The sequence below is a fragment of the Amphiura filiformis genome, chromosome 3 (assembly GCF_039555335.1).
Source record: "Amphiura filiformis chromosome 3, Afil_fr2py, whole genome shotgun sequence".
Lineage (NCBI taxonomy): Eukaryota > Metazoa > Echinodermata > Ophiuroidea > Amphilepidida > Amphiuridae > Amphiura > Amphiura filiformis.
The window spans coordinates 38,293,830-38,320,094 of record NC_092630.1 but is presented as its reverse complement, the minus strand read 5'-3'; the positions used below and the strand labels follow the sequence as shown (position 1 = coordinate 38,320,094).

At 34.0% G+C, this 26,265-nt stretch overlaps 1 protein-coding gene across 1 annotated transcript in view; it reads right to left on the bottom strand.

Moving 5' to 3' along the window:
• LOC140148465 (potassium voltage-gated channel protein Shal-like) overlaps nt 1–26,265 on the bottom strand; it is a 212,254-nt gene that overhangs the window by 61,773 nt on the left and 124,216 nt on the right. Inside the window, 1 exon segment of the mRNA XM_072170430.1 lies at nt 10,758–10,778. Within this exon segment, the coding sequence (XP_072026531.1) occupies nt 10,758–10,778 (21 nt within the window).

Genomic DNA, 26,265 nt, shown 5'->3' with positions numbered 1-26,265 from the left:
ATTCCTATATTTTGCATCATGAATATGCAATTTGATATTGTATGCTTTTGTAGGCTTGTTTTTTCCCACTCAATTTTGTTGGGTTTTCTCCCCATACTTTTTTGCCATCCAGGCTGATGGTTGGATCACATGTAACCAGGTCATATACTATGACTTAGAGAAGAGTTTTGTCATCACAGTTGATAGCTTTGGCCCCCTCTTGCGTATCTGTATCACCTCTCTTACTTTCCTTGTCATGGTATTTGTCCCCTCCCAGTTGATGACATAATTTTCTTCTGTAATATGATCTGTGATTGCAGACTTGTGCCGTTTCCTGTTTCAACCTTTGAACTTTGTATCTCATCTATATCCACTTCAACAGAAATGAGAGCACTGTTATCGGCATGATCAGATCATAAAACCATAAGAGATCAATATTTATTTAGAATGGCGATCCTGGAGTGGTCCTATTAATTTTTTTTTTATTGCTGGAGATCCTGGAGTGGTCCTATTAATATTATTTTTTATTTCTTGGTTTCAGTTGACATAACTAAATACTGCTTGCATAACTCGCTGTAGTTGTAGTAATTTTGAAAGGCTAACACACAGCGTGATGGTGCATTCTTTAATTGAGATGTAAAATGAAGATATAACTCAGGTCAATTTGATACACAATTGTCAGGTACAACAATTTGTGCATTTTGCTCTCTACCTCTCTTCCCTCTTCTTATTTTCTTTTCTTCTTTTTTTAATTTTTTTTCTGTATTAGTGCAAAAATAACTGTTGAATCTGCAGAATTCAGAGTGGGTATGTTATGTTATCACATATCATGAATGTTTTCAATTGATATTAACTTTCATGGCAATTAAGTGAAATTTTAACAACGTTTGACCACAGCTATATATAAATCAAAATTTGATATGGCCTAGCCTTTTGAATCACATTTTCATGTTATGCAAGCATCAATTTGAAGCTTGAAACTATCCACCTTAACCTTGACATATTATTGACGTCGATTCGATGTTGATCATTGACTGAACAAAAATATGACCTCAATCATCGGCATCGAATCGACATCGATAATATGTCGAGGCTTGAGGTGGGTAGGTTCAAGCTTCAAATTGACACTTGCATTAGTATGTATGATCTTGCTGTGTCTAATAAAGATAGCAGCAATTTATGTTTGAAATCACTGCTGTCTACTGAAGATAGTAGCTATATACATTGGTTCGCCTACATTTGGTAGTGACATAAGTGAGTATTTTTCTGGTTGCAGTATCAAATCGTGTGCATAATGTTAATCGCGCAAAGCTTACAATGCACACGTACAAGGGCGGTAAATGGCACTCTTACATTGCAACCACAAAAAAGCATTGATGTCACTACCAAACTTGAGGTGAACCAAATAATAGCAGTTAATGTTTATTTTTACTTTCTACTGAAAATATAATGGCTAATACTTATTTTCACTGCTGTCTACTGAAGATAGTAACAGTTAATACTTATTGTGTACTAGTCTACTAAAGATATTGGCAGTTAATACTTATTCTTTACTGTCTACTGAAGATAGTAGCAGCTAACACCTATTTTTACTGTCTCCTGAATATAAGAACCATTAATGCTTATTTGGTACTAGCTTACTGAAGATATTGGCAGTTAAAGCTTATTCTTTACTGTCTACTGAAGATAGTAGCAGATAATGCCTATTTGTACTGCTATCTACTGAAGATAGTAGCAGTTAATGCCTATTTTCACTGCTGTCTACTGAAGATAGTAACAGTTAATACTATTTTGTAATAGTCTATAAGTAGTTAATGCTTATTATTTTCTGTGTACTGAAGATAGTAGCAGCTAATGCCTATTTGTACTGCTATCTACTGAAGATAGTAGCAGTTAATGCCTATTTTCACTGCTGTCTACTGACGATAGTAACAGTTAATGCTATTTTGTAAGTCTATTAGCAGTTAATGCTTATTATTTTCTGTTTACTGAAGATAGTAGCAGCTAATGCCTATTTGTACTGCTATCTACTGAAGATAGTAGCAGTTAATGCCTATTTTCACTGCTGTCTACTGACGATAGTAACAGTTAATGCTATTTTGTAAGTCTATTAGCAGTTAATGCGTATTATTTTCTGTTTACTGAAGATAGTAGCAGCTAATGCCTATTTGTACTGCTATCTACTGAAGATAGTAGCAGTTAATGCTATTTTGTAAGTCTATTAGCAGTTAATGCTTATTATTTACCGTTTACTGAAGATTTTGAGTAGCAGCTAATGCCTATTTACTGTGTACTGCAGATAGTAGCAGTTAATATTTTTTCTTTACTGTCTACTGAAGATAGCTGTATAACTATCTACTATTTTGCAATACTGTCTTTACCTCAGATAGTAGCAGTTAATGTTTATTCTTTACTGTCTATTAAAGAGAGTAGCAGCTAATGCCTATTTTCACAGTTAATGCTATTTTGTACTAGTCTATTAGCAGTTAATGCATATTATTTACTGTCTACTGAAGATAGTAGCAGCTAATGCCCATTTGTACTGCAATATACTGAAGATAGTAACAGTTGATGCTATTTTGTACTACTGTCTACTGCTGATAGTAGCAATTAATGTTTTTTCTTTACTGTCTATTGAAGATATTAGCAGTTAATGCCTATTTTCACTGCTGTCTACTGAAGATAGTAACAGTTAATGCTATTTTGTAAGTCTATTAGCAGTTAATGCTTATTATTTACCGTTTACTTAAGATTTTGAGTAGCAGCTAATGTCTATTTACTGTGTACCTTAGTAGCAGTTAATGTTTATTCCTTATTGTCTACTGAAGAGAGTAGCAGGTAATGCCTATTTTCACTGCTGTCTACTGAAGATAGTTGCAGCTAATGCCTATTTGCACTTCTCTACTATTTTGTATTACTGTCACTACCTCAGATGGTAGCAGTTAATGTTTGTTCTTTATTGTCTACTGAAGAGAGTAGCACCTACTGCCTATTTGTACTGCTATTTTGTACTACTGTCTACTGCAGAGAGTAGCAGTTAATGTTTTTTCTTTACTGTGTACTGAAGAGAGTAGCAGCTAATATCTATTTTCACTGCTGTCTATTGAAGATGGTAACAGATAATGCTTATTTTGTACTAGTCTACTGAAGATATTAGCAGTTAATGCTTATTATTTACTGTCTACTGATGATAGTAGCGGTTAAAGCCAATTTGTACTGCCTTCTACTGAAGATAGTAGCCTAATGCTATTTTTTACTACTGTCTACTGAAGATGTAGCACTTAATACTCATTTTTACTGCTAAGGAAGATAGAAGATTTGACTGGTTATATTGAAGAGATATTAGCAGTTAATGCTAATTTTTACTGCTGTGTACTGAAGATAGTAGCAGTTATTTGTATTGCTCCTATTTAAGACAGTAGCAATTAATGCTTATTTTACTGACTTCTGAAGAGTGTAGCAGTCAATCATTGAAAAACTTCATTTGGAATGTTACATTCAACTATTAACATAGTTCTTTTTGTACAATTCCAAGAAAAATGAAGATGTTAAACTCACGGTAGTGATGTTTCACCACTACACTAGTGGTTTTATCAGACTGCCAACTCAGTACGCCCTTTATGGCCTATAAAAGGAAACAATCAGATGTAATGGGTTGCTGGTCTGACGACCTCACTAAAAATGTGACTTTAACATCTTAATTTTTCTTTGAAGTGTACAAAAAGAAGTTAACAGTTGCAATTAAATTTTTACTGTCTACTGAAGATAATAGCAGTTTAATGATAATTGTCTATTGAAGATAGTTAATGTTTGTATTTACTGCTGTCTACTGAAGATAGCTGTTATATTAATGCTTATTTTACTAATGTCAACTGAAAATAGCCAGTAATTCATGCTCTGTCTGCTGTCTAAGCCTTTTCAAATTTTCATGTTTTCAAAATTGTTAAATTATCACTTTCCAACATCATGAAGATATATCTAATACTTTTCTCGGTATCAATACAACTAGCCCTGAAATGATTATCTAAATAAGAAAAGTGTAAAAACTAATCAAGTCCAGTTCATATTCACTTGCTACAGACAAAATATGGCAAGGTGCTATATTTCTTTCATTTTGTTGATGAGTTTTGTGTGATTATTCTGTGTGTCTCACAGTTACGAGATGCATTACAAATTTTTTGCATAACATCTCCCTAGGCCTCAACAAGCTATCAAGTTCTTAGATAACAAATGGATATTGCAACATGCTCTAAGGAGACTTAACTCATACACATTATGTATTTGTCAATAACCTGAACATTAACTTGTAACCCACAACCAGACTAACTGATCTTTCGGTTTTTAGTCATTTTATGGCTTCATATAAATATATTGATAGCTTGCAACCAACCCTGCCATGGGCTTTTAGTGTTCTTTTCAATATGATCATGTTAGCTATCCTAGCATACTCTATTAGAGAATATACCCAATTTCTAGGTGAACAGTAAATATCTTCTCAGACAGGTGTGGATTATTCATGCACTTGTTTTGAATATTATGTTGAATTATTTATTCAATTATTTATTTATTATTTTGAAATAAAATTTTGAATCTATTACTTTAAATAATTGTATTTTGCAATTCAATTTGCTACATTTATGTAATTCAAAATAATAGCCTGCTTACATATATTAAAAAACAAATTCATGTTGTTTTATAGCAATATTTATGATCACATGCCAGACATGGAATAAATGTCATTGCTGTTTTTTTAATTTAAGAATTCATCCTGAAAAAAGGTTTTATGACTGCATTTTTATGTGATGCAACCAGCCACAATGCATCAAATGTCTTTTTATTTTAACTACAATTGACAAAAAAATTAGTTTTGTTGCACACAATCAATTTTTGTTTTTTGTTTTTCTTTTCTATTATTTTTATGCTTTATGTTTATTTTATTTTTGCTAAATTATATTAGCTGACAATGGGCCGATTTATTTTTAAAAATTTTACCACATCTCAAAATAGATCTTAGCAATTAATTAAACAAAGTTAAAAACTGATAAGCTCAAACTTAATAAGATTGTCATTCTATTATATTTATTTGATTACTTTGCTTGTGTGCTTCTAAATTGTAAAATTTTTCTTGGCAACAAGTTTAAAATTCTAGCTACTTAGTACTAATACTTTTATTTTAATGATTTTTTTTATTCAAACATTACTTTTAGAGTACACATATTTATCTCCTTTTGATTATAAGATTTAAAATTTAAAATTTAATTTCCTAGAAATTGGTTCCTATATTTTCCCCCTCTAGGGTGAATTTCACATTTTGATCTGGCATAAAACAATTCAAAACTGTTACATTGTTAAGGAATAAAAGGTTCTATTTTGTGGCTGTTTTTGTAATATCTGAAGATGATCATTTTGTAGATTAAACATTCTACAACTTTAATGAGCATGGCCTAGTTTAAACAATATTGTAATACTGCGACAACATTTCAGAACCCATTCATTTATTGCCAAAAGCCGTTTATTTTAATACTTTTTATATGTACTTTTCAGACTGATTAATTGGATCAATTGAAGTTGTAGAGTCAAAATGTCAAACAAACCCTTCAGCATTATATTCATATCAAATTTCCCTCAAAATTATGTAGAATCGCTTGTTTTGAGGGGGGAGAGGAAACATAAGTCACTCCTTTGGCACTTTGCATACAGAGTGACTTACTATAATAAGATCTTCATCAAAAGCATCTATGTTCCATCAGTTTATATTTTGATAGCATAAATGATGACAATGCATTTTAAATCATGCCATTTTACATTTTGAACACATAATTGTTTAAACAGTCGCATCATTTACTTCATTATGACTTGTACACTTAAAGGTGGGTGGTCAGATTATTCATATCCTGTTTTCTAGTTTACTTTGAGGTCTACCATTAAAACAATCTTGTTTGCAAATTTTGAGTTGTATTGCTCCAGCAGTTTTGATATGAGACCAAAAACTAGTAGAACAATGTCCCGTAGGATTTACATACTTCCAGTGGTAGTTACAATTTTATCTTGAATGTTAAATTTTACTGGGGCAATAAGAAAAATATTACCTTTAAAGGGGGTCTCCGGCAATCATAACATTATCCCTTATATGTTAGAAAAATAATTATCAAGCATGAATCACATGGTTGTATTTAAAACAAACTCATATTGACTATAAAAACGAATAAAAACATTCGGCTCTCAACACGCGATATTAAAACTTCCCGCGCCGCAATTGTCTAAGTGCAATGACGTAATGGTTATTTGTGCTCCATTGTCGTCAGCCTTCATTGTGTTACTGAGACGTCATTGCACTCGACAATTTCGGCGCCCAGGAATTTTGAATATCGTGTGCTGAGAGACGGATGTTTTTATTCGTTTTTATGGTCACTATGAGTTTGTTTTAAATGAAACCACATGATTCGTGTTTGATAATTATTTTTCTTAAATATAAGGCATAATGTTGTGATTGCCGGAGACTTCCTTTAAATCTCGATTTTGATGAGAACAAATTCTGAGATCTAGTCACACACCTTTTTATAATAATTATTTTCAATGTGGACATTTTTATAAGAATCCTATTCAAATTGGTTACTTTAACTGCATGCTAAAATTGCAGATTTTCTTTGATTGTATTGTTTTTCTTCTTGTAATTGATTCAAACTAATGATATTATTCAAAATGGTCGACAGGCAAACTTTTTCATAATTAAGGTACTTTATATTTTGGGCTCTTTTTGAAATTCCCTTACACAGGAAGGTGTGCGCCATCCTGCAGCATTCCTGTGCTAGCCTTCTTTTGTTAAAATCCTGTGTGATTATAACACTGCAATTAGCCACTTCACTGACTTAAATTAGGAGCGCGCTTTCCTGACCGAGCTTTCCTAAGGAGCGCGCTTAGCGAGGGGAATCCTGCCTTCTTTCTGTGTGAAAACGTGGTAGGGTATTTCAATATGAGCCCTTATCTGATAATTCCTCAGTAAATAAAGTTTTTTGGTTCATTTTGGTCAAATACTCCCTATTCCAGAAAAATACAGCAGTCATTTTTTGGATTAAAACAATTCCTGTTTTGACAAATGAAACATAGCCAATCCTAATCTTTTAGTTAGTTCTAACTGGCAAAACATTAATATAAGGGCCAAAAACATGCTTTAGCGTGTTTTGTGTATACTGTGACAATCGAGCCCAAAGACCAAGTTGTGCATTCTAATTTTTGGAAAACGCTTTTTTTTAAACGTTTTTCATAGCCAATTATCAAACATAAAATATTCAAATTATGAGCTAACTCTTAGCCCATGCTCAAGATTTTGATTATACTTAGACCTGCTTACACTTGTGCCAAGCCTTAGAATTTTGTGAGTACAATTGTAAGAAAACATGCAAAATTGCATGTTTTTGTTCCATTTTCTCCCAAATTACAAAAATATAAAATTTTGACTTTTATTGCCAGTTTAAACTGACTAAAGGATTAAGATTGAGCTATGTTTCATTTGGCAAAAGAGGATAATATTTTTTAAATCAAAACATTAGTGCTGTATTTTTTATTATAGGGAGTAGACTGTTGCATATTGGCACCATTATAATTTATCACTCCACTTAAAAAATAGTACATATAATGGAAAGCTTAACTACCAGTGTTAATCACTTTCTTTCCACCATGTTAATTTTCACCGATTCCCGATGTTACTGGGAAGACTACATGATCCCACAGTTGTTTTCTTTTGAAGTATGTGAGTAATTATTGTACAGATTTGACATTATTACCATTCCAAACATATTGCCATCACTCAGTCTACATAAATGTATTTGGTAATAATCAAGTAATAATACCTGAACCATCATCAGAACGGCAATCACTTTACTCATTAAGACCGCAAATGGTTCACAAAATTACTCGCAATTACTAAAGCCTGTTGATGCTGCCGCTGTGATAATGATAGCAGGCAAGACAAAACGCACTCAAATTCATATAACAGGCACATTTAACATCCTGATGCATACAATGTGAACAGAAAATAAATCAACCTCATTTTTGACGGTTGATAATTCTCTCATCCCTAGAGTGAAAAGTCCCCCGATAATTCTGTACATTCATGTGTTCAATAATCCATAGCCAATAGCTGTGCATGTGAGCCAGGTCCTAACACGAATAGTGCGCACAGGATCTCCGCAACAGACCTGATCAGATGTAAGTAATATCAATTGTTCATGGAAAGATGCTTTCCAGTCTTGTAACAGAGATTATACACAGCCAGCACGTTGGTGATATTGCCGTTAGGATTCTTAACACCAGCCAGTACTACCCCCAATTTGGTGTCAATTCGGAGGCCTAAACGGGACTGATTTTTTTATCCAGCACGTTTATACATAATATTTGCTATTTTATCAACTCATCTCCAATTCCAGATCAAGAGAGAAATACTTGCAAATTGAGGTCTTTCTAATCATACCATGTAATTAAGCTGGCACCTCAAGTCTTGGGATTTTTTGGCTGTTGAATTTTAAACAAAATTAAATGCTGTTTTGATACGATTAACATGCAAAAAGATTTGGTACTCAGAGAAAGGTGAAAAAATAGGGAAAAGAGCTGGTGCAGTATGAATACAAAAAAAAATGAGTGATTACAAATGAAATGGTAATATATATTCTATATTCCTGTTAAATGCCTGCTGCTGTATAATCTACACTTATTTTAAACTTCAATTTGGACATTGAAATTTAATCCGTAATTTAATTAGAATTCCATGAATATAATTGTCATACATTAGTCTGATTGTGCTAATATGAGAATCAACAACTACAGGCAAAATTATCCCAAAAATAAATTTGTAACGTCTACTTTTATGCATAATTTGCTGGATTTGATCAGTTTTAAGATGGCTAATTGCAGTTTTCTTGCAGCAAAAGAAGTATCCCATCATGCACTGTTTCAAAGGGTGTCATGTGACATGCATACAGGTATGAGGTGGCAGGAAAATACATATATACAGGATGCTTTTCAATCGTACTGTTTGATGATGACGTTCAGCGGAAACATGTATATAGACAAGGTGCTCTTTAATTGTACTGTTTTATGATGACATTCAGCATATTTACACAAGAGCGCAATGTGCATGTTACAATAACACCTCTGAATGAGTGCATACTTTGAAATTGATATATACAGACCTAAATTTTACTGAATTCCCCCTTCTTTCAAGTGATGACGTTCTTAACAGTCATTTTTATTCTTTGCAAGGACCTTGTTTATTACACCTAGAGGTCATCAAAGTTGATGCAAAATTGCAAACTGATCCCACTTCTTATTTCTTTTTAGCGACAAATACCCACTAAAAGGTCATCAACATGTAAGCTTATTACCTGCGGTAGAATTCCAGTGTAGAACTGTGATCATTTATTCATTTGTATAACGGGGATTTCTTGTGACGTTATAAAACACAGCATACTAGTCTCTTAAGTAGGAGAAAGTAAACTAAAGGTGGAAAAGTAGAAATGGGAATGCAATATGGAATTTGTGAAGGACAAAAGTTTGATTGAAAATCATGCACAGAATGAATATTACATTCCCTGGTATAAATAAAAGATAGATTGTAAGAGGCACTGCATATATCACTTCAATCAGAGGTATTACCAGAGTACTATAGATAGAGCTTATGAAGAGAAAGTTTTGGAAATCTGTACCTGTGTTACCAACATGCAATGGGCTGTTCCATTTAAAACTCACACTACCCCTGTGGAAGATTTTGGAAATATCTTCCACAGTGGGAGTATGAATTTCAAATTGAATGAACCCTAGGCAGCTCCATTAATTCCACACACCTTTCGAGAAAGATTTCGAGAAATATTCAACTTGAATCTTCCACAGAGGGAGGGTGAGTTTCAAATGGAACTGCCTAATGTGTCATTCCATTTGAAATTCATACTCCCTCTGTGGAAGATAATTCCTAAATCCTCCACAGGGGTAGTATGGGTTTCTAAATGAAATAGCGCAATACTATAGAGTATCTATACTGGTAAGATGAAATTCTAAGCTTAACCTTCTAATTCTCCAATCTTATCTAAATCTAATTTGTTTAAATAGTAACGGAGTCTAAACACTTCAAAGTTCTCCTGCATACCCAATACAAAGAGATGTGAGAGATTATTTGTAGAAAGGGAAGAGGGATGTTCACGCCATACCAAGATTCTATTCATATAAAGGCAAGTTTAAAGAGTTTATCAAACTGATTTTGTTTACTCTTCATAATATTTCAAGATCTGAAAGGCTGTATTTAAGTATATGTTTTACTCAAGCATCTATCTTGCAAGTCTAAGTCATTATGCTAAACACTTTTTAAGATAATACGACATGAGTGCAATTGATGAATGTTAATGTTATGAGAGTAAATGAGAGCAAAAGTAGCTATTTTGCATGACTAAACTTTCAACATGAAATGGATGTTGATTTCAGCTGATTTTGTGATAAACGTAGTTAAATGAAGAGGTTTGTTAAATGAAGGAAGCATTCTTGCAGTACTAGGAGTGTGCAGCACAGAAAAGGATATATAGGATAGAGTACACGGCATAATTTTTGGAAAATGTTTGCAAAAATATGGAGCAGAAAGATTTGACAACATTTTTTTCAACAAATATCCAAAATCATCTATTCATGTTTTGTTGTTGATTTCGTTGAACTCAAACTTTTCTTCATTTCAAAACCCCTTTTCTCCACATCAAAACAAATTGATTTTCCAATTGAGCTTTTTTTTTAACACTTACAGAAATGGTGGCTTCATACATCTGTAACATATAACGAGTTTGTAAAAAAAAAGAGTAAAGAAGAGGAAGAAAATGGTCAAAATGGAACGTCACATAATTATAATATAATACACTGGTATATCCTGCATCATAATATCACACACACACCCCCACCCAAGATGCAATGATGTATATTGTTTACCTTGAAGACATTTATTTCATCAAATGTATGGACAAAAAGCATGTCTATCTCTGTCGTGCTACAGAGGTCGTCTTAAAATAGAGTTTCCAGTATAATATCAAGCCTGGGGTTAAGAGTCTACATGATACCAATGCCGTACGTAACCTTTGCATGATCAAAACTGCTTGCATCGTTGTGTGTATAGACAGACATATAATATAATACAATTGCATGTTAATATATATTTTTTTTAAACAGGATACATAATATTGCACATTTAAATTAATCTGTAACATTAACTTTTGTTTTGTAATATGCATATCAATATAGAAAATAGATAATAGAAAAAATTTTCTTTTTTGTACATGTATGAAATAAAACAAAATTATGATAACATTCTGGGAACCTAAAGCTGAATTGCAGCATAAAGGTGCCAGCCCAGTAATAGCAAATGATTAACGATAATTTCATTTTGCCCAAATTGATTTGATAACATTTACCACAACTGATTTCAAACAACAATATTTAAAGATCATCTTTGGAAAAACTAAACTGAATATTAATAAAAACACATAAAACAATGTATGTTTATTTGTCTTGAAACATGTATAATTCTATGTAAGCCTGGCTACTTGATCCACACAATACCCCAAACCCAAATGAGTTACTTTATGTCTATCCCTCACCGATTTCCAATTTGCGTAATAACCCCCTAGTGACTTCTTCCTATCACAAACTACAGTGCCGCAAGGCAGGGCACACAACAAAAATGAAACCAAGACTGGTTTGACGTACTACCCACCTTGCGGTAACCAATTACGCATATCTAGTTGTAAATGATGAATTTTGCGCTCCCCTCCTCCTGTCTCCGATGGGAGAGGAAGAACATAGAGGCAAATATCAAAATATATTCATGAGGATCTTATTTAGGAAACTGTTTTTACATCATCGTCACTTGAGGCACTTGCAACACCATGTCTGGTTAGAATTAATGCGACTGATATACTGCAGTTGCTATGGCATTAATTAGGTCAATTTTTCTTACAACGTCAGAGAATACGGTATTAGTTTCTGCAATAATTTGTGAAATAACAGTGGGCAGTGCCAAACTTCTTTGCACACATTACTGGAATATACCCTCAGGAATTGTAAAAGCATAGGGGAAACCCCCGATATCACTTATATGATCAATGCGTGCCGAACTAAAAGAAATTATTCTTTACATTATAAATAATGCTGTAACACAATATCCCTACATCAATAGAGCCTACAATGCATAAGGCAATGGTGATGAGTAGCTTTGTATGCTGATGTCATTTGAAACAATGAGAAATATGCTATTCCAGTTGAAATGCATACACCCCCTATGGAAGACATGACCTTAATCTTCCACACTGGGATCTTGTGCAAATTTCAAATGGGGTTACCTGAATGGGTGACTCCATTTGAAATCTATGTGAATTTCAACTGGAATAGCCAAATATGTGATGTGTCATGTCAAAAGGAGACACTTTTGGGCAGGTTATCAATTTTGAGGTTTTTACATATCTTAAATATAGAGATATTTTGCTCCGCAACGCCATTTTCCCCAATGATATTGAGTTCGTAAGTTATGGTATTATAAAATTGGAAATTGAGATATTGGCCTTTAAACATATTATTGACAATGTTGTATAGTAGGAATTGCCTTGAAACATGTCTCAAAAAATACAAGATACCAGTTATATTCCGGTCTGAAACTATCACACAATATTTTTAACATGAATAACATCACAAATTCGCAACAAACCCAAACAAAATCACCCCCAGGTAGATTTTTGGCTATTTCTCCATTTATGATCCTGCCCAAAAGTCTCTCCTTTTGACATGACAAGTCACATATTATCTACCGGTACTCTCACTTATGGCTGAAATCAAAATAATAATTGTTATTTTCATCCAACTGAAGCAAATGTTTTTACATCATCCATCATCAAAAGCATACCATGTTCAATGCTTCCCTTACTGAAGGAATGTTCTGATCCTTATACATGATTAATGTTAGGTAAGCTTTATATCTGCAAAGCATAGACGCTGATACAAAATCATAACAATCTCTCACCGATAAAAAATGTACCTGAGTCCAATTTAAGACCTCATTATTCAATCCCAGCATGTTTTAAAAGACTGGCAGGTATTTTTATAGTTGTACCAAACAATATTTACAGATCCGTTATTCATTACTAATACAAAGTTTTGCCTTGCTGAGTCTCTGATATGCAGTCAGATATTCCCACCTTCACCTTCTGTGGATGTGATCTGTCACTTGGCCCACTCTCCATCACATCAACCACTCATTGCATCAAACCCAATAGCTAGGATATTCTCTTAAATCGAAGGAATCGCAGCCATAGTCAACCAGACTTTCTATAAAAACATGATATGGTTTCAAGACTTTGGCTCGCAGATATTATTCACTTAACTATCTAATACGAATGCCTCGGCACAAATCACTGTATCAAAACAACCACATACACAGTCTCATGTTTTGATTGGATAATCATAACAAAAACACGCATCTCGGCTAACCTGAAATGCGTGGCTTGGGTTTATGCGAATCTGACCCTACCAATGCTATTAATCTGAATGGATGAACTTAAGAGGATACTTTAATGGTTGTTTGAGCAGCAAATTGAATTACTAATATCTTGAGCTCTGCTGACCACTGTTGTTGAAAATCTCTACAAGTCAATATTCGCATATAGTTGTTTTATTATAAGTGAGTAACAAAAAAATTTTCCTACACTACATTTTTGACACAATTTTCGCATCAATATTGAAGCTAATACAATATGTCTATCAGCAAGCTGCATATACCCAACAGCACAGCTTAATAAATCACAGTTTTCCACCGTCAACCATGTTGAACCTATGACACAGTTTTATTTCAGCTTTCTGCTTATCTTCGCATTTCATACCATGCCAAATTAGCCGCATTTGACAGGTAATCTACCAGCATTCTCAGTCAACCGGGGACTGGTAACATATTAATTCAAGTACCTCTCAATCAAGATAACAGCGGGCTACAAATTCACCAAACCCTGTTTCCTTCCCTCTATCATAAATATTGTATCTGGCAAATCTCATTTGGATGGAAGTTATACTATTAGACATGGTGGTCAATTTCTCAAGAGTGAAAACTCGGGTGTTGTGACGACTACGCTATATATGAGCTGCCAATCACCTCAACGCTATCTACGAAAGAGATACAGCAAATTGTTATTCAACAAGGCATATCCGAGTCTGACACATTTAATTGAAGGAGTACAGTGACTTGGTCCATCTGGTTTAGTCTGTCTCTATGTAAGACAATATAAGTCAGTAAGTTTATGGTGGGTGTGAGGGTGGGGTGGGGTGTAGAGTCAGTGTTTACTCAGAGGCCCTATGTCACAATTTTGGCCCAGTGATAATTGAATTGGATTTGATGCACAAAATTTTGCAATTTTATATTACAATTAATCAACTTGAAGAAGAATATCTGAGCCATAATTAAGTCAATTTGGGGAGAATTATTCTTTTGGTGCTCCCAATTTCCAAAGAGAGTAAATATTGGTGGGCGAAAGTGTGCATGCATACATAAATCGGTCTTCAAAAGGTGCATTAAATAGTCTCTTGTACATGTATGAAATATTCACTAAAACTGAAATATTCACTCTCACATATTTTATCAGTACCCTAGCTCCACAGGCTAAAACATTTTGTAATATCCCATGTACCTTATAACACAACCCACGCATTCAGTGACACCCATATGTCAAGATTAAAAAAAAAAAGTCTTATGCGAGAAATGCCTTGCTTTTTTAAATGGTGTAACACTAACATATTGTAAAATAAATTACGGTGTAATAATTGAATCCCATCTCACATCCCAACCTGGGAGTCAAAATATCACGCAGGCAGATTGATCCGCTGACATTTTCCTCTGTGTAATCAAATCTCATCACAGACTGGCTCCCTCTATCCCCGTCGCTGTCTACCCACTCATTTTCCACCGCTCAGTCTTTTCTCTCCCAGCAAGTAAGGGGCCCGACCCCTGACATTTGGGCCATGTAACTTGATGTCACAATGTAGCCGTATACTATTATTTGCTTGTGAGCTATCGTCATTAGCCTACTGGTATGCCAGGCCGGCTGAGATTGAATTCTTCCGCTACACCATCCATTTCTTTGACCTCACATGACCTGGCATGTTACATAAGTGTAATCTCTATTTGTAGCTAGGTTGTGTTTAGATTAACAAACTTCCTGCAGGTCCCCTCCTACCCCCCTTGATAATTAATAGGAATCCATTACTTGCCAGCAACAGACAATCCATGTACAAGCCAGCTAGACAGTACCCATGAAACAATATTGCTAAGAGACTCACTATGTGAGGTGAATGACTGTATTCTATTTATTATGAAAATACACAGGGAAAATTTCTTGTTGGATTTGGCGGGGATTTGGCTCTACTGCCATGTTGCTATCACCAGCAACCATCTCCCGCAAGTATCTCCGAATCTCAACCCGGTTTGCTCATGATTACCTGGCTTTTAAACAAACACAGGAGAACATCGATCAATCAATACAAATGATATATAAAGGGTTGGTATCTAAGCCGCTGTCATCCTTAAAATGATAAATTGAAAAATCAAAATGCTCATCAAGTGACATTTACCAATGTGCAACATTCAACACGCCTGTAGCTTACGTGATGATATGTCAATATGTACATTGTTATGGTTGCTGAATCAACTACCATGTCATGATAACCAACATGGATAAAGTGTCTTAGGCATCCTTAAAATTAAGCACGCTTCCAATTATTCTTGGTAAATAGATTGTGAAATACTCACACCAAACATCTCCTGATGGAATCATTTGTATCATTTCCAGACAGAAATGCTATAAATATCTTCCTACTAAGATGCAATCTAATTACACCATCTATGTGAGGATTTCATCAAAATCTTGTCATTCATGACTCAATTTCAAATTCTTTGACATTGAATTCAACATTTTGCTGTATCATATGATGTTATTTGAAACTTTCAGGTTTAATATCAATCATCAGCTCAAAGGACTATCCCATTATTGTTTTGCAGTACCATAAATAGAATTACACTTGACATCAAAAATATACACAAAATCCCTGACTTCGACTTTCAATTACCCACTTAAATCAGGAGTGCTTTTGACTTTTGTTTGAAAAATGTGATCCCTAAAGTATTGTGAAACTATCCATAGCTCTGAATATTTAAATCAGCTCTTACTCATTTTTTAAATATATTTGCTATAATTACCCACTTAAAATCGGAGATGCTTTTGAAAAAATGTGACCCTTAAAGTATTGTGTAACTATAGCCCTCAATATTTAAATAGATCTTACTTTTTTTTGTATACATTTGATGTGGAGCGAGCAAGCGAGCAGAACAGTAATGCATGATGGGATAGTCCCTCTTTGCCTGCTGTGGTACTGATTAGGCTGATGCTTACAATAATTATGCAGATATTAATTTTCTATCAACTATCAATGTGCACCCATCTCAATAGGATCATTAGCTCAATACTCAATCTGAAAGACATCTTTTCATATGTACAACCACTTCTTTACACAGGCAAATAAGCATATGTACCCATTTTGTTTTGTCATGATATCCATAATTTCCTGGCAGTAATGTGACTGAATTAGTGGCTTTATCAACACCCTGCCACCCCCCAACTCAACACAAAAGTTGGCAACCATGAGAGTTACCAAATCTTTTTAACACCCCCTTTTGCAATGATTTTTCATCAAATTTACCCCCTTTTTCATACAAAATCGAGGACAAAATGTGGCCAAAAACAACCCCTTTTTTGTGGTTTTCAATGACTAGAATTTCCAACACCCATTTTAAATGACTAGAATTTCAAACACCCCTTTTTCAATGACACTAAATATTGCCAAAAAATACTAGATTTTCTCAAATACCCCTTTTATCCAAATTTCGCGGACAGTGCAAATTAAATACCCCCTATTTTGCTGATTTCACAGTCAAATTTTGCGGACAGTCCAACTTAAATACCCCCTAATTTGTCAATTTCACGGTCCTTGCTACTGGTAAAAAAATTACCCCTTTTCCGCGCTTTTTGGTAACTCTCATGGTTGCCAATTTTGGGTTGAGTTGGGGGCCGGGATCAACACATTCACTCTGTTTGTTATTTTGCTTCTTCAAAATGGCAACCACCCATCCAGGTCTATATCTAAATCCAGCATATAGGCTGCATGCCATGTTACATCACACATTTAGTTGATCTGTGTTATTTTTTATTCTAAACCTATATTGTGAAGACAACCTACAGTCATTTTGTTGACTGCTCAATGTCACTGAACATTTTCTATTTATCCACACCATATTAATGCTCTGCGTGCTAGTCCTTCGCTTCAACAGAAAAAATTCCAAGTTTTGAAATATTTTCTCAAAATATCAAGAGCTATCTTAAGAACTACTGAACCAATACTAGGCTTGTTTGTACTCATTTTAATGCATTTTTCATGCTGATTCCAAATATGGTCATGAAAATTTACATTTCTGAAATTTTTGAATTAAAAAAAAAATTGAAACATGTCGTCTGCAGTCGACACCCGCGTGAAGAGAGTTAAACATCTATTGTATGCTTGGTTTACCAGATCTTCTTCAAGTATCCTCCTACATGCATCAATATTCCATTACATAAGTTTCTTGTGTTCAACTATGCTAACCTTGTCAACAAACAATTTTAACGCTGTTTTAGTCATGATTTAAAGCAGTGAGAACTCCTGAATCGGTGCTTATTAGGTACACTCTCAGAACATTGGATAAAAAATGAATGGGCAGAAAACAGTTGGTTAAAAATGCCCAACAATGGTTAAGATTCTTGAAGTTGGGCAAAATACAGTTTAATACATGGTTGGTCAAACCTGTCAATATGGTATTTACACAATGTTGGTTAAAAGTTAACCAACCTTGGTAAAAGAACATCCTTTTCCGCCAATAAAGTTGGGCAAAGTATGGTTTTGCCCAACCATAGTCACATAGTGTTCCTTTGCGAACTGTGATTGGTCATTGTGTTGGGCAGAAATGCATTTCAGAAAACAAGATGGCCGATATGAGTGGCTTGCTGCAAAGCTGTGGATCGGGGTCTTCAAGATCTGTTGGAGACATTTGAAGGTAGGAAATTATATTATAAAGTATATCATTTTATCGGGTATAACACTTAAGTGTGTGCGAGGCCAAGACTGTGAGCAAGACTTACGATGCTTTATCGACGACAACTCACCACCACAAGCGGTAAGCTTAAGCTTAAGCTTACGGTTGTGGTAGCTGTCGTCGATAAAGCATCGTAAGTCTGCTCACAGTCTGACCTCGCACACTTAAACTAAGTGTTATACCCGATAAAATGTTTATAATATAATTTCCTACCTTCAAATGTCTCCAATTGGTTAAAATATGAACAATGAAATGAACTTCCCATTCATAGTGTTTAACCAACTATTGGTTATATTTTGCCCATTTTGCCCAACATGCTTTACCCAACTGGTTGGTTACCGTAATGTTAACCAGTAGTTGGTCAATGTTTTTAACCAACCTGTGGTTATATTGTTAACCAACCCAGGTTGGTTAACAATATAACCAACTGTTGGGCTGTTCACCTGTAAATACATGGTTGGTTAAAATTTTAACCAAGTTGGTTAAAATTTTTAACCAATGTTCTGAGAGTGTAATTCTCTCCATTTGGAACATCCATGATACAAATCAACCACCATCATAGTCACCTTGTCTCACGCTTCCAACTTTCAATACCTAAATCCTGTGTTTCTCTATCAGAAGTACTTCTCACAATACAATAAGCATAATTGCATAACAAAGGGAATGGATCAACTTTGTGGGAAGGAATTTTGGTCAAACTTGACTTTCAGATGGAGAACCCCAAGATCCATGTATTGGTACCAGTTTTAAAGTAGGTCATAACATCAACAACAACAACAATAGCAACAACAAGATGGGCACATGAGCTTGAAATCACAATAAAAAACAAACTTTAGCAGCTCACAGTCACCATATTCAAACTTTAAAAAAAAGTTTCTTAAACTATTTTTTTTGCCTCTTGCTAGTATTCCTTTAATGCCACAAGGGTTGGGAGGGGACATTCATTAATTCACCATAACATGATTGCGACTAACGAATATAGACAAGTACTGGCTGATGATATTTGGGAGTCTATATGGCAACTCACCCACCCACGCACACTAAATATTAACAGTTACAATCAGAAACTGAGGATTCGTAACCCAATATCGCCGTGGAATATAGCTGTTGGGAGAAAATGATATCTGTCATTAGTTCATTGTGTCATGTCTAATGTTTAATTTTCAACACCCATGATTTTTTCACACTTGTTATTGTTAAAGGTTACAGATGTACCGGTACCAGCATATGTGACTGATAATAATATAAAGGTTGATAGTTCAAAAACCTCTCGTTGTCGTAAGGTTAAAGATTTTGAAAAGGCAAATATGACATGATAAAGTTTTGTTTTCTATGATTTATGTTTGGAGTACTTTACATTTCAGACAAAATGCTAACAATTCAACCAGACATCACACACAACAGTGTTTAGAAAATAAACCTAGGCCCATAAAATCAGGGTCACTAATATTTCAAGGTTACTAAATATTTCAGGACTACAGCCGTGGGTAAAATAATCGAAAAGTTGCCCAATTTTTTAAACCGTTGGTTTCTATGGGACAGGAAAGTACCAGAAGTCGTAGGGAGCCAATATTGAAAAGTCCCCCAATTTTTGTCTGAACCATTGGTTTCTATGGGACAAGAAATTGTCAAAATCTTCAAAAGTCGCCCAATTGGACTCTGCCGGGAAAGTGCAGGGGCTAATATTAAAAAGACAGCCAATTGTTTTCTTAACCATTGGGAAAATCTTCAAAAAGTTGCCCAATTGGGCTTCAAAATCTAAGGTTTGGCAATACTGCATGAATTTGTTAAAGATTGAAATGATGTAAAAATAACCATAATTTGCCACAATGGTCATAAGATATAAGGGTGAAGAAACTCAGATGAATATGTAAGGTCTACATATAGCTGTGCTTCTAAGAAGTGTGGATTTAGTTACATCATTAGTTTTCACTTTGTTGTCATACAATGAGTTGTCATTTCATTTTGACAAATAACATAATCTATTGCATTGACGAGGGTTTGGACTTTGCACACTGGCTAAGGGAATGATAGTAACAGTAACATTTTGCACATCTAAATATTTGTATCATTATTGAATGGTTGGACTTCAAAAAGGATTGGGAGTCTGGTTAGTTGTTACATGAATATTGATTTAGACAAACAAATCATATTGAAAAAACAAACTAACACCTTTCTCCGTAGGGAACTGATTGGCTCAAGTAAGCAAATTTGAATAAGTAATAGTTCTGAGAAATGTTGGCAATTGCAGATGGTTACAATTTCAACAGAAAAATAATGACCTCACATTACCCTTGCGTAATGCAATAGAAAGCCTGCCGGATTCAATTGTCATGTGTGGGGACAAATTTAAAAGTAAAGCAACTTCCATCATTTTTAGTAGAGCCTGAAATCAAACCATATTTGCCATGTTTGATAGTATGTACAGATGGAAGGATTTGCCCATGTTGTACTCAGGGAATTACTTACAAAATTACCTAACAGAGAATGCACTGCTTCTTCATGTAGCTTACATCAAACAAACAAAGTGTAGATTCACTATTTCCCCATAGGCAGAATGAACACATACCATATAATTTGTATTCTCCTTCTCAATTCACTGAGTCTTACTGATATGCTTGGCATTGTATTATTTCAACATGACAAACATGCTCAAAATAATCATTCTATTGCATAAAAATAGCAAATGTGACAATGCAAGAAAGTATTGTTTACAATACTTTCTACTGATAGTAAGATTCAACATATTTTTGTAAATCTTATGCTCTCTAATGAAGATAGCACTATGTTATGAAGATTGAAAATGTACAGTTTTATGCTCTCTAATGAAGATAGCACTATGTTATGAAAATTGAAAATGTACAGTTTTATGCTCTCTAATGAAGATAGCACTATGTTATGAAAATTGATAATGTACATTTTTATTCTATCTACTGAAGATAGCACTATGTTATGAAAATTGAAAATGTGCATTTGTTTGCTATCTACTGAAGATGTGCTATGTTATGAAAATTGAAATGTACATTTTTATGCTATCTACCGAAGATAGCACTATGTTATGAAAATTGAAATGTACATTTTTATGCTATCTACTGAAGATAGCACTATGTTATGAAAATTGAAAATGTACATTTTAATGCTATCTACTGAAGATAGCACTATGTTATGAAAATTGAAAATTTACATTTTAATGCTATCTACTGAAGATAGCACAATATAATGAAATTGAAATGTACATTTTTATGCTATCTACTGAAGACAGCACAATATAATGAAAATGGAAAAATGTAGATTTTTATGCTATCTACTGAAGATAGTAGTTATGACAGGATCTGCAGTAAAGGGGAAATTGTACAGGAATCAGTATGCAGAATGTCATTATCTAACAACATTTGATTTCATTAAAATACATGCTCAAACCTATTTATTCCCAGAGTTATGATTTCCCTACACATACACACTGTATGTATCCGCATGTACACACACCCCCACACCAATCCCAGTGATACTCAGCCTAATAATGGCAGCTCGTTGTCATGGTAAACAGGATAAGTATAGACAGAAATCAAGAAAACCTTTGGTCTCACTAATAGGTGCCATAGAGACACATACAATGTCTTTTATCTTGTATAAACTCTCATTACTGCTCCAGCGAGCTGCACGTAATGATCACACTGTATTACGGCTAATGAATTGAGCATTTGTTAGATTTTGCCATCGTCATGGAAACTGACATTTTACTATACTGTCGTAATCATCTAGTTTACCAACCGCATGGCCAGGAGACGTTTCAAGAGGCAACACATAGGTAAATGCTTTTAAGCTGCACCTTGGGTATATACATTTCAAAAGTACACAAAGCTTCTCTAATTCATTTTTACATCAATAACCATCCAGTCATCTTGTAAAATTATGACTAACCAGAATACTGTTTTATAAAACAAAATTGAAAAATCAACTTTTATTACTATATAGGCTTTTTTTTAAAGTAATCCAAACCACATTATGCTACATCCAAAAAATATAAACCCTACTTTTTATATGCCTTCCCAAATATTTCAAACAACAAATGTTGCATTAAAAATACAAACCAGTAAACATTTTGCAAGTCACAATAATCATATACAGTTCATTAAAGTCTGAAAGATTCTTTTTCAGATCCAATAAATTTGTTTCTAAAAATCACATAGTGTCCCTGACCCTGAATACAATCGAGCTTTTAATTTTCCAGTGTCATCATTAAAATAAAAATTGAAATAAAAATAATTATGTGTAAATTTACCTGTGCCTACTCAATCGTACAGCTTGTTTACTTGCAAGTAAGTACATGATTAAAAACATGTCATGCACAAATGACAAGTATAATATAGGATGCAAGCTTAATTAATTAACGGACCCCAAGCAGGTCATCGTTGTATTCTCAGTATTGATTATTGATAACAGCATGCAAATATTGTTATTACTGAGGGCAAGGATTACTTCAATATTTCTGCATGAGGGAATAGGTATTTTTTTACAACCCAAAATGATATTGTGAGAATGCAATTTAACAAGTATTATGACTGCTCTTTGAGAAATTTGACCAAAGTGATGTGTTAATTTACATTTTGAGTTTTTGTTTATCAATCCAGAGAAGGTTCATCTTCTCTGATCAATCTGTATTAACATCCCCTTGTACATAGTAACCATCCCTACTGCCCTATTTTATTTCAACAAATAAATTTGTAGCATGAACAATGTGATGGAAATCTAGCAACGATTTTGTTCAACACATTTGCACCAAAAACCCAAAACAAATGAGATCCAAAACAAGTTTAAAAGGAATGCCTTTACACTTGGAAGTATTGATGAATTAATGGAATTCTGGCAAACAGCAGCTATTATGTTCTAGCCTTCAACGATTTTGTGTACACAATTATATCCCTTTGCACCAAAGAAAGCATCCGAAGAACCAAAACTCTTCTCAAGGAATACCTTTGGACTTGATGGAATTCTATCACCCAGCAGCTATTATGATTCAGCAGTTTCTTCCATTCGCCTCATTTTATTCACCAATTTACTTTTGCACCAGAAAACCAACCAAGAACCAGAAATCTTTTCAAGAAATGCAATGCATTGATGAGATTTTAGCAGTCAGCCGCTTTAGTGGCTTGTAACACATACTCGCCTTTGCCACACTAATACTTAGTAACATATGTCTGTACACATACCTAACTGCACAATTTGTGACCCTTGGATGAAATCACTTACCCATGAGGAAAATCATCAAATCCAAAAATATGATTATCAGCTTTAGTTGTTAAAAGATGACATTTTACAAAATATGAGATCAATAATGATTACTTTTACGGTACTCGGCCTGAATAGCTGGGTCATTTATCAATTTGCATGCATAATCATCTTGCTTCCAATATAATTAATCTACCGAAAAAAATGTCATTGAAATATGGCTCGCAGACAAATGTCACTTAAGCACAGGGGAAAATAGCAATAAACTATTACTATCTAATTTTTGAGAAAGTGCATACGAAGGATGTATTCCTATAATTAAAAAAATGACAAAGGTTAAGGTATTAGGGAAATCCCAGTAAACAAACGTTTTAGTAAACATTCACTGAAGGTTAGAAAAGGTTGTCAGATATATTTTTATTTTGGGTTATATAAGGAGTATAAAACATTTTAGGAACATTTTGAAAACATTGCTAATAGTTGATGCAAAACATTCTAATAATGTTATTCAACTGTTGACAAAATGTCTTTTAACTGTTCGTAGAAAAAATACTTAACAATAACATTTGACAACATTTTACAATGTGGATATATTGTTTTTTCATATATAATGTTTAAAAACATTTAACGTCATGTAAATTTTTGACCAAAACTGAGAAAATATTTTAAAATGTTGTAAAAACATTTTTGTGTTTGCTGGGCTAATGCTCTATTTCTTGTGTTTCCTGTTCTCCAAAGGACCACAGCAATATTCATAACCGGAAATAAGGACACTGGTTATTGGCAAATTCAACAAAAAGCTTTTGAAATATCACAGCTATTTCTAGACCTAGGTAAATAATGTGCTTAATTGTAGGCATCAATCATTCCTGAAATGATATTAATATTAACCCCCTGTACACTACTGGTCATCTAACAGCATTTCTGATTGGTTGATAACTTGAAATACTCATTTCAATTGCCAATTATGACTAGGCTTTTAAACTATTTATGGTCAAACTTGCATTTGCAGATGATCTTATTAATACCCTCCTTGATTGGTTCAAAATTAGACACAATGTTCATTTTGGCCAATCGGCAGGTAGTTCTCACAGGGTTAATATTCACAATACCGTATGTGGAAAGCTATTAAATGAGACCTAATTCAAAAACTTACTCTACTTGATCGCATAACCTATATTTGATGTCGCATAAAATTATGTCTACATTTGTGCGAACACGTCTCGGCAAATCAGCTTTTTGTCTACCTGTCTCAACAGTTTATGCTGACATACCACTCCAATTATAAGATGATTTTAGACACTTATATTCTGCATAATACCAACTTCATATAGTGACCTACATCAGAGTAATATGGAAGTCTAACAAGTAATTCAAAATGACATTATTCTCTTCATCCTTTTACATCGTTTCTCTGTCTCTTGCCATTATTCGGTAATATCATTATGGACGTCGCTAATCTGTTACTGACATCAAATGGTCTTCATGTTCTGTAATATGATACTTAACATCATTAGTGATCATGTGTGTTTTGTGACTATTACTTACATACATCAATGATGAAGATGTTGGTAGGATTCACTGTACCGAGGAAGGACAGAGCACCAGCTAATTTTAGACAAGTTAACAATATGAATTATCCCTTCTTCTACCTAATAATGATGGAATACTCGAGAGTGAAACTTAAGCTTCTTTATTTTGATCATTGTCACAATTGTGTGTGATTTTGACACATATATAAGTTTAATATCATCCTCCGCTTTCCCTACGCGCCATATTTAAAGTGCTATATGGTTGATAGCGGCCATTTTGTTAATAAATTTAAAAACAATATTTTATAATAAATGTGGGACAGCAGTTAATAATCGAGCAAAACGGTATTAGAATGCTTATGCAATCTTAAAATGATATGACACTTTAATTAGTCAATAAGGCCAAATTAAAAATATCTTAAGCTTAGAATAATTTCAAATGTACAGCTATTAGGACTAGGATGCATAAGGACGTTCTTCTGCTGCGAGTTGGGACTGAGCCTTGGGTCACTTTTCAACACCTAGTCGCAACTTTCAAATTCAAAATGGATACGCACCAGATGAGCTTTCATTGCTGCCACCTACTCACTTACGTGCTGCATGTAAACGCTGTTCCGCTACCGTCAACAAGGCGCTCACTTGCCATATATGCATTTTATTACCTCTTGATATTTGTAATTTTATCACTTTTCCCTTGGAACTTCAAGCCCCCCTCGCTTCAAGGAAGGGATAAATTAACAGTGCTCCAACTAAACCTAATGTTTGTTAACAAAAAGAGAATTCAAATGTCAACTTGTATGATTGTTAATTAATTTTCCATTCCACTTGAAATAACAAAGAACATGAACATATTACAGTTGATTTATTCAACATGTCATGTTTGTAATTAAATCCGCCCTCACAAATGAAATTGAATTTCCCTTATCCTTTATATATCAAGAGGATGATTATTAACTCAAAAAAAGGTGGTATAACCTCTTTGCATTATTACAGAAGCACAGTCGCGATGGCTGACACAATTTGTTTAATATTACCATGAAGAGTTTTGTCACCAGTCAGACCACCCTGTTACAGACAAATATCCCAGCTTTTGGGCTTATCTACTGAAGATAGCACACTTAAGCACCTGTCAAGCATAATACACATCATTCTAAACAACTTTGATGCAAATTTCAAGACGATAACCCAGATTACATGGTAAGTGCATTAAGACATCAGAATGTTACTATGCAGATGAAGGTATATAAAAAACCTATACTATTTGTAAAGATGCTGCTCCTATGATCACAAGAAGCAAATCTTAATACCATGTGACACATTACATGTCAACATGTTTTTTAT